At 45.0% G+C, this 13853-nt stretch overlaps 1 protein-coding gene across 7 annotated transcripts in view; it reads left to right on the plus strand.

Moving 5' to 3' along the window:
* Positions 1–13853, plus strand: part of nfia (nuclear factor I/A) — a 212455-nt gene that overhangs the window by 175145 nt on the left and 23457 nt on the right. For 4 of the 7 annotated variants that reach the window (XM_074667590.1, XM_074667589.1, XM_074667593.1 and 1 more), the window contains exons 5-8: positions 8162–8279; positions 9195–9322; positions 10539–10589; positions 12387–12560. In XM_074667590.1, coding sequence (XP_074523691.1) covers positions 8162–8279; positions 9195–9322; positions 10539–10589; positions 12387–12560 — 471 coding nt within the window. The remainder of the gene's footprint in view (positions 1–8161; positions 8280–9194; positions 9323–10538; positions 10590–12386; positions 12561–13853) is intronic. The other 3 variants (XM_074667596.1, XM_074667595.1, XM_074667594.1) reach the window with 2 other exon arrangements.

Here is a 13853-nt window from a genome sequence, read left to right on the forward strand (position 1 = left end):
TGGTGATCGGGAATTCTAGCTAATCCTCTCAACCGATCAGTAACATTCGCCGTCTTAAAGCCACAATTGCTGCTGAACGCCAACGCGTCACTAAAACCGAGCGCTGTAAGGGCGTCCAACTTCATAAAGTTGATGAGAGGATTACAAAATAAAATAAGGTACAGTGATGGAGATTAGCAACCACATTTAGCTTTATTACAGACACGTGCACAACCAGATACTTTACAGCAATAACATCTGCTTTACAGCACCCTACGGTAACTCTACAGGGACAAACAGCTCAGAGCGAAAACAAACAAACACGGTAAAGTGTGTTAGCTTAGCACCAACAACTCCGTGGCTTCAGTGTCAGTAGTGTGGAAATATATCAAACTAGAAAGTGAAGACAGTCCAACAGCCACATTTAAACTCTGAGATCTTTTCAAGAGGTTTTTAGTTTGACCAAAACAACCCAAAACAACACGCAACGTCAAAAGAACAGATAAATATCTTCAGAGAGAGGACGACAGCGCCCAAAAAGCTCTGAGAAGAAGGAGGGACGCAGGTTTACGCCAGCTCAGTTATCCAGTGTTTCCCTCCGTTCAGACACTCAGTTTATCAGCCTGCTTGACTGGAGCTGTACAGTCTGTAGCAACATGTGAGGATGTGATGATGTGATCAGTTTAACAACAGAAGTCTGTCCAAGGTTTGCTAAAAGTCGTAAGAAGCGTAGATTTTTTTTTTTCAACTAAATGTAGCGAGCAAACTGGTCATTTTCTGCAAATGTTCTGAAAAGACAAGAAAATCAAAGTGATGTTGAATGAAATTCTCCGTCTTTCTCATGGTGTTTAGACATCTTTCCAGCTTCATATGTGATACATTTAGGTACCCTCGGAAACTTGAGAATCTGACAATTACCACAGTGTTTTCAGTTTTTAGATTGGACAAATGGTTTGTAAATGACAGTCATTTAAAAAATAAGCTGCATTTTGATCCCGCCGGCGGGTTTGGGATCCAGAGGGTTTAAACTTCAGAAATAGCTGGACTGAGTTAAATAGACATAATGAGCTTTAACTGTTTTTTTTACTGATTATTATTGGTGACACACAAAACAAAAAGCCTTCACTTTCTCACTTCTTTAGCAAAGTTTATCTCCAAACCCCAAAAACTGGATCAGGACTCGGTATCAGCTGATACTTAATATGTAATAATCTGGATCGGGGGCAAAATATGCTGATTAGGACACCCGAATAAATACATTTACTCTGCTCTGTGTCCAGTTTCTTCCTGGTTTACAAACTGGATCAGACTCAGAACTGGAACCAGGACTTAAATGATCCAACACGGTTTCATGAGGCCCAGGAACAGGAGTTCAACCGACAACTCCAAAATAAGAAACTTCACTTTAACACACGTCTAAATAAGGGGGTTTCCTTTAGATCAGCTGGAGACACACACACACACACACACACACACACACACACACACACACACACACACACACACACACACACACACACACACTCACACTCACTCACTTTGATGTTTTTACACACTGTAACCAGCTCAATCTGCTGTACACACACACACACACACACACACACACCGGGCACATGTGTGACAGTAGAGCCAGGGGCACACCTTGGCACTGGCACAACTATGAGGACACACACACACACACACACACACACACACACACACACACACACACACACACACACACACACAAAGACACACACACACTGTACCCTTAGTGTGTCAGGAGAGCTGATATTCGACGTAAGGATTTAGGGATTAAGTTGATATGATGGCACAACACACACACACACACACACACTCTGAGTGAAAACACTCTTTTAGCAGACGACACACACACACACATCCTCAAAGAACACACACACAAACAGATAAGAAGGCAGATGACCCACTTGGCACCTTCTAGTACCTTCTTCTGGAGGCTTTCCCACCCAACACACACACACACACACACACACACACACACACACACACACACACACACACACACACACACACACAGCGTTGCAGGGATGAAAAGACGTAGAAAGCTGGAGGCCTGCACGGTTCAAACTCCTCCATCCCTCCTTCCTCCTGCCCTCTGTCGCCCCTGGCACACACACACACACACACACACACACACACACACACACACACACACACACACACACACACACACACACACACACACACACACACACACACACACAGCTGGTGTTGTGCCAGCACCATATGGGCACAGCAGCCTGTGATGTGTGGCAGTTTTAATAATAATCACAGTAATAATGATAATAAAAGAGAGACTGAGGGAAAAACAGGATCAGGGTTTGACTCTGATCCAGTTTAATATTTAATAAAGTTTAAAATAAATCAAAGATCAGCGTCTCCTTCAGACAAACACAGGCTCTGAGAAACAGGAAGTGACCTCAAACCATCATCAACAGGATCTACAAGAAGATTTAACGAGTTAATGATCAGATCAGAAAATCATCGTTTACTCCGAACAAAGATCAAAATAATTCAAGTTTTAACCTTTAATTCAAAAATCTCATCAACAGTCTGAGTCTGAGTGTCTCCCCCTGCAGGCGACACACTGCATTACACACAGTGTCAAACAGACGGACTGTAAGGGGATGAAGGATGGAGGACGGGTAGAAGTTCAGGTCCAGGTAGGATGGAGAGAACAAGACAGGAAGAAAGAGAAGTGAGGGAGAGAAAAGGAGGGAAAGAGGAACGAGGAGGACAGAAAAACTGAGAAACAAGAGGAGAGGAGTCAGAGAAATGAGGAAGGAGTGAAGGAGTAGAGGAAAGGATAGAAATAAAGGAAGAGAGGAAGGAAAGAGTGGAAGAAACATCGGTATCAGACGATATTAACTCATGAGCTGCCGGCGTTTTCAGAGAACGATCTTTTAAGACCCAAATAATCTTGTTGTCTCTGACTATGTAAATACAAAACTACCTAAGAAGAGTGGACTCTCTTCTTTTATGTCTCTCTTCCTGTTTTTGATCCAAAAACAGACAAACAGTTTTTGGATCACGTTCATCCCGGGCACTCCATCCTTTGATCCTCTCCATGGTCGTCTTTTCTCACGATCCTGCTGCTCTTTCTCTCTGAACTACCTCAACACATCATCTTGGATTGTTTTTGTTGTTGTTGTTGTTGTTGTTGTTTTTTTGTTTTTTTTTTTGTTTTTTTTTTTACCAATATTGGTATCAGTAGAGAATAGAATATAACTCTATTGTCCTTGTAACAAGTAAAACGAAATTGAAGTCACAGCAGCAATCAAGAAAACAAAGTAAGAAAGTGTATAGAAAGTGTAAAAAGCTCCATAAGAAAATAGATGCTGACAGCTTGTCCATCATTGTCCAGTCAGCCAGCCTCCACCTCCACAGGGTCCAGGACTGAGCTTCTTCAGCAGTCTGTTCAGTCTCTGTCTCCTGGATCCTGTATCCTAGCATGATGCTAATCTGCCCTCTGGTATTCCCTCTGTTGCTGGGTTAGCACAGCTAGCTCGTCCATCTTATTGGAGATAGATCTTACGTTCCCAATAACGATGGATGGAAGGACAGGTCCATGTCCTCACTTCTTAGCTCACACCTGAAAACCAGCACGTCGTCCTCACCTCCTCCTCCTCAGCTTGTGGGGAACATCTGGCCTTGCACCAGTTAGCATTGACATGCTAAAGGCTGCTAACAGCCGAAATCTTGTGTGTAAACAATGTAACCTCGGTTAGACACAGGGTAGACAAAAAAAAAATAAAAACACCACTTTCAGATGCTCTAAGATGACTATGAATAGCACTGAGTGCTCATGGGAAATGTGGTCTTCATAAGCTCCATGATTAAATAGAATAATCACCTCTTTTCTCACCTGTATTCAGGTAGAAATGACCTCTTATCCTCAGACTAACATTTGTGTTTCTGGAGTTTTTCCACCAGAAGTTTCAGCTGAAGCTTTCTCTACACGCTGAACAGCTGCAGGTAAAAACAGGCGCTAACGTAACGTCTGCGCTGAACGAAAGATGTGTCAAAAAGTTCAGAGCCTGAGTTAAAGACTGCGACTGTTTCTATCCACTCCTCCTTCCTTCTCCCTTTTTGACTCCCACCTTGTCCTCACCTCCTTCTCCTCACCTTGTGGGAAACATCAGGCCTAGCACCACTTGGCATTGACATGCTACAGGCTGCTAACAGCTGATTTCACATGTAAACAATGCAGCCATGGTTACATGTAGGATCTCCAGACAAACACAGGAGAAAAGTAGTAAAAATATCACTGAAGACACAAAAAGTTTGGTGCCCATGACCAACAAATGATCCATACAAAGTGATGATCCACTCTGAATACAAATATGACGTAAAAAGAGACGAAAAATTGCAAGAAACGGACAAAGAAAAGAGAGCTGCTGCAACAGGCAGCCACAACCAATAGGGCGGCGCCTAGCAGCCATAAATATAACCATTAATACCGGTAATCAGCCATATCTATATCAGATATCGGTATCAGTATTGGCCCAAATGTTTTATATTGGTGCATCCCTAATTTCAAGTCATTCAAAGACCAAAATAAACTGATCAACAAGCAAATAGAAACCTGCCAATGGGGTTAGAGAAACGTTTCGTACCTCGTTGCACAGTAGTGAAGACTCTAATCTGCTTTAAATCCTTTAACATTGCACACGACTCAGTGAGAGGTGGCGCTATGTCTTCAACAAAAAGGGCTTATTTTAACTTGTAAAGCACTTTGTTCTGGAGTTTGACCTCAGTTAAAATATGAAAATAAAGTTTCATTGACTTAATGATACACACATGTGTACAGTAGGTGGTAAGGATCTAACTCGTTTGCTAACCAAGTTAGCTGATCAAACTGCTTACTGTAATACTGACGATAGGCGGCAGACCCCACTTCTTTTACTCTGCTTTCATGTGTCCGCACTCAGATCAGAGTTTTCTGAGATTTAGTTTTAAGCTGAGAACAAACATTAGATCAGAAAACTTAGAGAGATTAGAGGTGTGTTTGAAAATCAGCGGGTTGTTCCTTTAAACCTCAGGTCAGACGTTAACCTGACGGAGAGCAGCTCGTCCTCCGTCTGCTCGCCAACAACTCTGAAACTACTGCTCACAAGACCTTGGGAAGAGTGTATGACCTGGTGTGTGTGTGTGTGTGTGTGTGTGTGTGTGTGTGTGTGTGTGTGTGTGTGTGTGTGTGTGTCAGACCTGTGCTATCTCTGCAGGGCAGAGAGAGAGTGAGAGTGATAGATAGATAGAGCGAGCTCACGGTGCTGAGCTCAGCAGAAAACTACCCACCAGGTCCTGTCAGTCCTCCTCCTCCTCCTCCTCCTCCTCCTCCTCCTCCTCCTCCTCCTCCTCCTCCTCCTCCTCCTCCTTTCATCCCATCACGCCATCATGCTCTCTGTCAATAAAGCGATGAAGAGGAGGGGTGGGGGCTGCAGGCAGGGCTGGACGGATGTCCGGGTTGGAGCTGATTGCTGCCTTTGTTCAGCAGGATTTTAGAAATGAAGCGTTTGACAACAAAGAGCTCCCTCTCTGCTCCTCTCTCCTCCTCTCTGCTCCTCTCCCCCCTCGGTAGTGGAAGCCTGGCAGGCCTTTGTGCGCTCTGCTCTCCAGAGGGAGGGATGCAGAGGAGGGTGAATGGCAGAAGATGAACAGATCAGAGAGGAAGGAGAGAAACAGAGAGAGTTGTAGATGCTAATGTCGTGCACTTAGCGCTCGCGCTCTCGTACAAACTGTTACGTAACTTCGTGTTCGCATCCGAGTCAAACGCACGGCGGAGGAGGAGCAGACTGAGCATGTGCAGGAAAACTTTCACTTTCTGCTGAAGAGAGAGTCAGGTCATGGATTTAATCCACCAAATCCAACCAAAACCAGCAACCATCTCTAACAGCTTCTTTATATTTACATGTTTCATTCACGGCCTCACTTTCAGCATCTGCTCTGTTAAAGCCCATGTATCAAACTCATGTGGCCCTCCACGCCGTTTCATGTGGCCCACGAGAGCTGACAAGGTCTGATTGTCTTACAATACATAAGTCAATGGATACTTTGACCATAAACTACGTTTCCCATAATGCCTACTGATTGTCTTTCCCACAGAGCTCTACACGGCCTTTATGCTGCAGCTCCACCAGTGAGGTTCTAGAATGTTCATCATCAAGCACAGAGAGCTTTCTGTCTTTGTGATGTCACTACATTCTGCCCTGATGATGTCACTACATTCCGAAGACCTGGTGCTATTTTTAGAACAGAGCGTTTTGATTGGTTCACAGAAAGATTCAGGGGTTTCTACCACATTTGAATATGTAGAGGTTTGAAAATCTGAGCATGCTCAGTCAGAACATCCACGATTGTGACTTTAAATCAGTGTTTACGATAGAGGAAAGCAGAATACCCGCTCTTTATTGAAAATGAAGACGATAAATGTTCTTCAACAACTTTTTTTTCCTCAAACAAAGATGAAAATATTTCAGATTTTTACATTCTTAATACACAAATTAATTTAGAGAGGAAAAAACATTTAAAAAATGTAAAAATTGTGCTGCATTGATTTTCTTTTTTTCTGTCATGATGTTTTGTTTCAGTCCGTCTTCATTTAACTCACTCTGTTGTTGTGGGGGCTACAGATGAAAATTAGCCTCGTGGCTAACTCTAGCATATTTACATGGACCCTATGTCGATGTTTTCATTAATATGCACTATCCCTAAATGTTAAAACAAATTTAATGAATTGAACAAAGTGGTGACGACAGAGCTGAGGAGTGGTTTTGAAAAATTTTGAAAGGCAGGGGCGGAAAAAAAAAAGCCCCACAGGGCGTTCTCTCAACTGAAGAGGGCGCTAAACTCTACATGTTTCGGGGGACATGTTAGCACACATTTCTGCCACCCAGGAGGGCACCGTACACAACTTTTGGCTCCCAGAAGATCATTCAAGTGTGTGTCTTAGCTCACAAAGGGCACTAACTGTGCGTTCACACCAAAAGAGGCAAAAGCGGCAAAAGTGGCAAGCACGCCCGAGAAAGCGGACAGCGGCCAAAGTGGCTAAATATTTTAAAATCACGCTTGTCATTTAAAGGTTAATAAAACAATAATCTCAATGTTCATAAAACCAAAATCATGAAAAAGTTCCCAACTAACGAAAAAATACAAGCTGTTCTTCTTCAAACTATTTTAAACGCTCCTTTAATCCAGTTTTTTCTGGTCCTCTTAAGTCCGTAACACAAAACGACGTTACTCCACAAGAAATGAAAGATAAATCCTCAAGGAAGAAAAAAGGTCGCTCAAAACAGGAAGTGAAAACCAGGTCACCGGCGTCCGTTCAGATCCCGGAGCACAGTCCGGTATGAAGCCATCCACGGAAGGATCCAGAAGGATCCAGCAGAGACTGTTTGGTAATAAAGTAACCTCCCCCCCCGACGTAAACCTCAGATGTTACTGAACAAAGTTAGTCTGGAGCCCTGGTGTCATCTCATTAAGATGAAGCTAGAAATGCTAGCATGCTAGGCTAGGCTACGTCTTTGCCACGGACTACACTTCACTTCACTATTTTCTGCTGTTACTGCACATTTTTTAAACTCACCAGAACAACCTACCTCCTCCACGACACGATCCCAGGTAACATTTGTTGTTGTTGTTGTTGGTGTCTGTAGCTAAAAAGGCGACATTAAAAAGAACAGGATGAGCCTGAACACAGTTTATGAGCTTTTCTGTTTCCAAGACGGTACTAGGAACCAAAGTTACATGTGTTGTTCTTTAGGGCCCGCTCGGTCGAAGGACATCTCTACTCTGATTGGTTGCCACTGTTTGCAGCTGAACTGTGTCAGAGCTAATTACCATAAAGTTGACCGAGGCTCAACTTCTCATCTGGGGATGCTTTAGCTGCTCAGGACGCCGGGCTCTCATTGAGAATGAATGAACTTCCGGCGTGCTAGCCTCCTTTGCCTCTTTTGGTGTGAACGCACAGTTACACACGTGTTTTTCAACAATTTGACCACGAGAAGGGGCAAGCAACCCCTCCCTCTTGTGTGTGACATTACACGGCCCCTGCAACCCGGACCCGGATGAGCGGTCAACACAGTAACAGTGGACTGTGCTACGGATGGAGTCGTACATCCTGTGTTTTGATGTTTCCTCTCTGTCTGTCTCTGTCTTTCAGCACCGATCGCAGCCGGCACCGGTCCAAACTTCTCGCTGGCCGACCTGGACAGCTCTTCCTACTACAGCATGAGTCCAGGAGCCATGAGGAGACCGCTGCCCAGCACCTCCTCCTCCAGGTACACACAGGTTTCCTCTTAGTGTGTGTGTGTATGTGTGTGTGATGGTTTTAAAGCCTTTCACTCAGATCCAGAGTTAAGGTTTAAAAAATGACAGAATGGCCCTTTAGTGGCAACACGTCACGCTAACGCTTAGCGCGCTCTAACACGGATCTGATGCTCAGCTGTGTGTCCACACTGATACTGCTTCATGTTTAGCCTTAACACACACACACACACACACACACACACACACACACACACACACACACACACACACACACACACACACACACACGCTCGCAGGGTTTGCCCTGACCTCTTCTGTTAAATCGATGCGGTCGCAAGAGTCGTCTGTCTGTCTGCTGAGATACCTGCCCTGCAGCTCACACACACACACACACACTCTCACACACACACACATATACTGTATATACTAGTGAACCACTGACTCAGATCAGTGTGTGTGTTTCAGCGTGTGTGTGTCCTGTGTCTTTTTACACTTCCTTTCTCTCTCCACTCTGACTCCACACACCTCTCCTGAGACCTCCCACACACACACATTTAACAGCACACACATAATAAAGACACTCACACACACACACACACACACACACACACACACACACACACACACACTGCTCCGGGGCAGTGGAGCAGCTCTATATGGAAATCTTTAAGTGTTTACTGATGTCAAAGACTTTTCATTCATACGCATAAAGCTCAATGTACAGGCAGGTCACACACACACACACACACACACACACACACACACATTCATTCTCTTCTCCTAAACACACTTTAAAGTCTTCTACCCGCACATTAAACAAATGTATCGAGTGATTCAGAGACGAGATCACACCTGAATCTAACACACTGTTCTCCTTTGTGTGTGTGCGTGTGTGTGTGTGTGTGTGTGCGTGTGTGTATCCACAGCTCTGCGAAGAGAATAAAGTGCATGGAGGAGGACGTGGACAGTCCCGGCGAGGAGTCCTACTACCCGAGTCAGGGTCGGTCCCCGGGCAGCGGCAGCCAGGCCAGCAGCTGGCACGACGTGGAGCCAGGTACGACCACACACCTCCTCCTCCTCCTCTTCCTCCTCCTCCTCTTCCTCCTCCTCCTTCATACACACACACTCCATACACATTCCAACTTTAACCTGCCGCTCTTCTGCAATGCCTTCATGTAACAGCGGGGAGAGGTGTGTGTGTGTGTGTGTGGGTGTGTGTGTGTGTGTGTGAGACACAGAGAGGTCAGAGGTCACATGTAGAAGATGTAAACACACTGAGGGTGAGTCATGTGAAAGTCTTTAGCCTGGTTTATATTTCTACATCATCCTGCAGTTCCCCTCCTGAACACACGGGGGCAGTGTAGTCTGTATGATCGCCTGTTTCTGATTCCGCTACGTTTTCTTTTTTCTCACAGCGACTCTGAGCGTTCTCTGTCATATTAAAGCTGATACATGTGTAGAGATGGGTTCCTTTCACATTTAAAACGACACGTTATCAACACCCGGTACCTAGCAATCAGTATCGCTACTAAACGGTACAAATTCATGGTACCTTAGTGCCAAAAACTCAAATTTACAACTTTACATTCATGGAACTTGGCACTCCAGACCAGATTCGATTGGTTCCTATTAAAGTACCTAATGTGGTACCCATCCCTATACAAGTTGATGCTTATTGAACAGCAACCCGTGTGGCCGTTTGACCTCATTACAACCAGGCGTCTTCGTAAACAACTGATATTGTCGTAACCTGCGTAGAGCGGTAAGGCCAAAATAAATCCAGGCAGTCTAATCTACAGAGGATTGTAGCTTCATGTTGTAGCAAATCTATCACCCAGCCATGGGTAGCTAGCTAGCTGACATGGCTAACTTCTTGGGACCGCTAACATAACGCAACTAAACTAACATGACAGACTTTTCAAAGATAATTCAAGCTTCAACACTTTGATAACATTCTGTACAGCGTGATATTGACTGACTTTCGGTTAGAAAGTGTGTTAGCATGTGAAGCTAGCGCAAAGAATTACAGGATAAGCTACAAAAGATGCTCCTGGCGCATCCATTGGCCACGCCAGCAAACCGTCTGATCTCATGACCCCTGTGTGAGTGTGAATGGTGTGACCTTTGACCCCCACACACTCCTCTTTAAAGCACTGAACTGTGAGGTTTGTCCTCCCCCTCCCTGTCTCTCTCCGCTCAGATATTCATGCTGCTTCTCCTCTTTTTTCGTTTCTTTTCTTTCTTCCTTTCCTCCGTCTTGCGTTGGAAAGCTGGATATAAGCTGCGCGGCTCTCTAGCTAGCTCATTCATCTCCCGACAAGGTAAAGACTGTCAACACGCCTTTTTATTTCACCTGTCCGTGTCTGTGTCACCTCCTCCTCTCCACACCTCCTCCTCTCCACACCTCCTCCTGTCCACCTCCTCCTCCTGCTGATGGATAGATCGGCCCCGGTGGTTTGTTGTTTTGGTGTTGTGACGTGTTCCGTCCAGTCCGCTGGACTCCTCCTCCTTCCTCTCCTCTCCTATCCAATCCTCTACACTTCTTTCCTTTCCTTTCCTTTCCTTTCCTTTTCTTTCCTTTCCTTTCCTTTCCTTTCCTTTCCTTTCCTTTCCTTTCCTTTCCTTTCATTTCTCCTTTTCTTCCTTATCTCCCTTCCTCCTTGTTCCCTCCTCCATTTCCTTTCCTCCCCCTCTTCCTCTTCTCCTTCTCCTCCTATCTTATCTCCTCATCTTTGCTCACTCCCTTGTTCCCTTGCATCCTTATTTTGCATCCTCTCCTGTCTTCTTCTCTTGCCTCCGTCTCTCCTGTCCTTGTCGATGTTTTGGCACAGACGTACCCATGAACGCATCATCACCACCTCCACCTTGGCCCCGCCCATCCGACGCATGCTGACCACCGTCATGGCTGTTTGTTCATTGGTTGATGTCTTTGGAGAGAAATAAACGCTGGATGAACTTTTAATCTGTGCATGACACACACTGTGTATCCGTGTGTGTGTGTGTGTGTGTGAGAGTGTGTGTGATGTATCAGTGAGTGTGTGTGTGTGTGTTTGTGCGTGTGTGTAATATGATACAGCAAAGAGAGAAAGGAAGAAGAAAGTGCTGAATAAACTCTGCCTCAATTCCACCTGACAAAACCTCTACTACTGTTAATCACTCACACACACACACACACACACACACACACACACACACACACACACACGCACACACATAGAGGCACACACACAATCCTCCTCCTGCTGCTCCTCTGTCTGTCAGAATAAGCCCCGCCCCTTTAGGTGAAGCTGATTTTTTACCCTCAAAGGCCAACATTTGAAGACTTAAAACTTTTAAAACAAGAAAAAATGTAAGTTCAGGGATTTTAAAAACTAAATTTTTGATTCATTTATAAAAAGACACAACTGAAAAGTTAAAATTTTTTTTTTGCATTTTAAAACCTTGAAATTAATTGTTTTTCTGGACTTGTCGGCTGACTCAAACTTGAATTCTTTTGAGAGATTTTACTTGAAATAACACAGAAACTCTCAGTCAGACTCACTGCTCCTTCTAGAATGTTCTTTGTTTATTAAATCTTGAAGAACAACGGAACCAGAATGCAGGACAAAGGGAACGGAACTCCTACAAGTACGGAGTTCCGGAACCAAAACAACTGATGCGTAACCTGACACCAGCCAGAGAAAGCAACAGAGAGAGGCTGATAAAGACTACATTTCCCATGACCACTCAGTGTTATTTATTCTTTTACTTTAGAGAGCCTATTTATTTTTTTATATTATATCTTTTAAGTCTTGAAAAATGGTGTCAGACCCTGGAAAATAAAAAACAAATAATAAATAAATAAACAGGAAACTTTTGGATGTGTCAGAATTTTAAAATAAGTAAAAAAAAAAGCTTTAACTTTTTCCATGAAGATGAAAAATGAGGGACAGACAGACTGACTGCTCCTCCTCCTCCTCCCTGTGCTCCCCTGCAGCCCTCACCTCAGTATGTCCTCCTCCCACCCACCCACTCCTCCTCCTCCTCCTCCTCCTCCCTCCACTGGAGGTGCATAAAAGATGTAAACTAAGACTCACTGACCCGCTCCTCATCCTCATCATCATCATGGTTCTTGGCAGGGATGCCGTCGCCCGCCGGCGCTCTCAGGAAGTCAGAGAAGTCTGGTTTCTGCGGCGCCGTGCCTCCACCAAGCGGCGCCTCCTCCGCCTCCACCTCCTCCTCTTCTTCTTCCTCCTCTTCCCCCCGAACGGCTTTCACACACCATCACCGGCCCGTCATTACGGGGCCTCGAGGTGAGGTCGTCATCCAGTCACCCCCAACCAACCAACCAACCAACCAACCCCGACCACCTCCACCAGCACCTCCTCCTCCCCCTCCTGTCTCACACTCCCTCTCACCCCTCCTCCCCCTGTCAGTAGCTGTGGGTTTTGTCAGGAGGAGGCACAGAGAGCACGAGGAGCTGTAGAGACACACCTGTAGGCTTCAGGGAGGACTGAGTGTGTGTGTGTGTGTGTGTGTGTGTGTGTGTGTGTGTGTGTGTGTGTGTGTGTGAATAAACACGTCCTGAACACCTGACCCCCTCTCTTCCAGTTTCACTCCTCACCTCCTCTCTCCTCCTCTGCAGGCCGTTCTCCCTCTCCACAAACACACTCCTGTTAATCTGCTTAAAATCTGCTGAATGTCCCTTTAAACGTCAGCTGACGGCGGACTGGACAGCCTGCCGACCCGCTGTTAGCCTGTTGTCGTGGTCGTGTTGTCGTCATGCTGTCGTTGTGTTGATGTCGTCCTGTTGTTTCATGTTCCTAGCGTTTGGTCGTTAAGTTGTCGACGTGTCGTGTGATCATGTCGTGGTTGTTTTTTCAGTATGTCCTCGTCCTTACGTTGTCATCGTGTTCCTGTTGTTGTGTCGTCATCGTGTTCCTGTTGTTGTGTCGTCATCGTGTTCCTGTTGTTGTGTCGTCATGTTCCTGATCTTTTGTTCTCGTTGTGTCATTGTGTTGTTGTGTCATTGTGTTGTTGTGTCGTAGCGTTGTTGTCATGTTGTTGTTGTCTTTCTGTGGGTTTGTGCTGACCCTCTGTAGAAAGAGAACGAAGCTCCTCTTTCTTCCTCGATACGTCTTCTTACCCTTCTTCTTAGTTTTTACTCTTTCTTTTCTTTCCACATGTTTCAGGGATCTTCTTTAGCTTTTTGCTTTCAGTAGAGACTCCTCTTCTCTTCTCTCCTTTTCTGTTCACTTCTCTCCTTTTCTATTCACTTCTCTTCTTTCCTCCTCTCTTCTCTTCTCTTCTCTTCTCTCCTTTTCTATTCACTTCTCTTCTTTCCTCCTCTCTTCTCTTCTCTTCTCTTCTCTTCTCTTCTCTTCTCTTCTCTTCTCTTCTCTTCTCTTCTCTTCTCTTCTCTTCTCTTCTCTTCTCTTCTCTTCTCTTCTCTTCTCTCCTTTTCTATTCACTTCTCTTCTTTCCTCCTCTCTTCTCTTCTCTTCTCTTCTCTTCTCTTCTCTTCTCTTCTCTTCTCTTCTCTTCTCTTCTCTTCTCTTCACTTCTCTCCTTTTCTGTTCACTTCTCTTCTTTCCTCCTCTCCTCTA

This window comes from Halichoeres trimaculatus, unplaced genomic scaffold (assembly GCF_033239565.1).
Source record: "Halichoeres trimaculatus isolate MK-OKI-2021-1 unplaced genomic scaffold, fHalTri1.1 fHalTri1_scaffold_4, whole genome shotgun sequence".
In the NCBI taxonomy this organism is placed as follows: domain Eukaryota; kingdom Metazoa; phylum Chordata; class Actinopteri; order Labriformes; family Labridae; genus Halichoeres; species Halichoeres trimaculatus.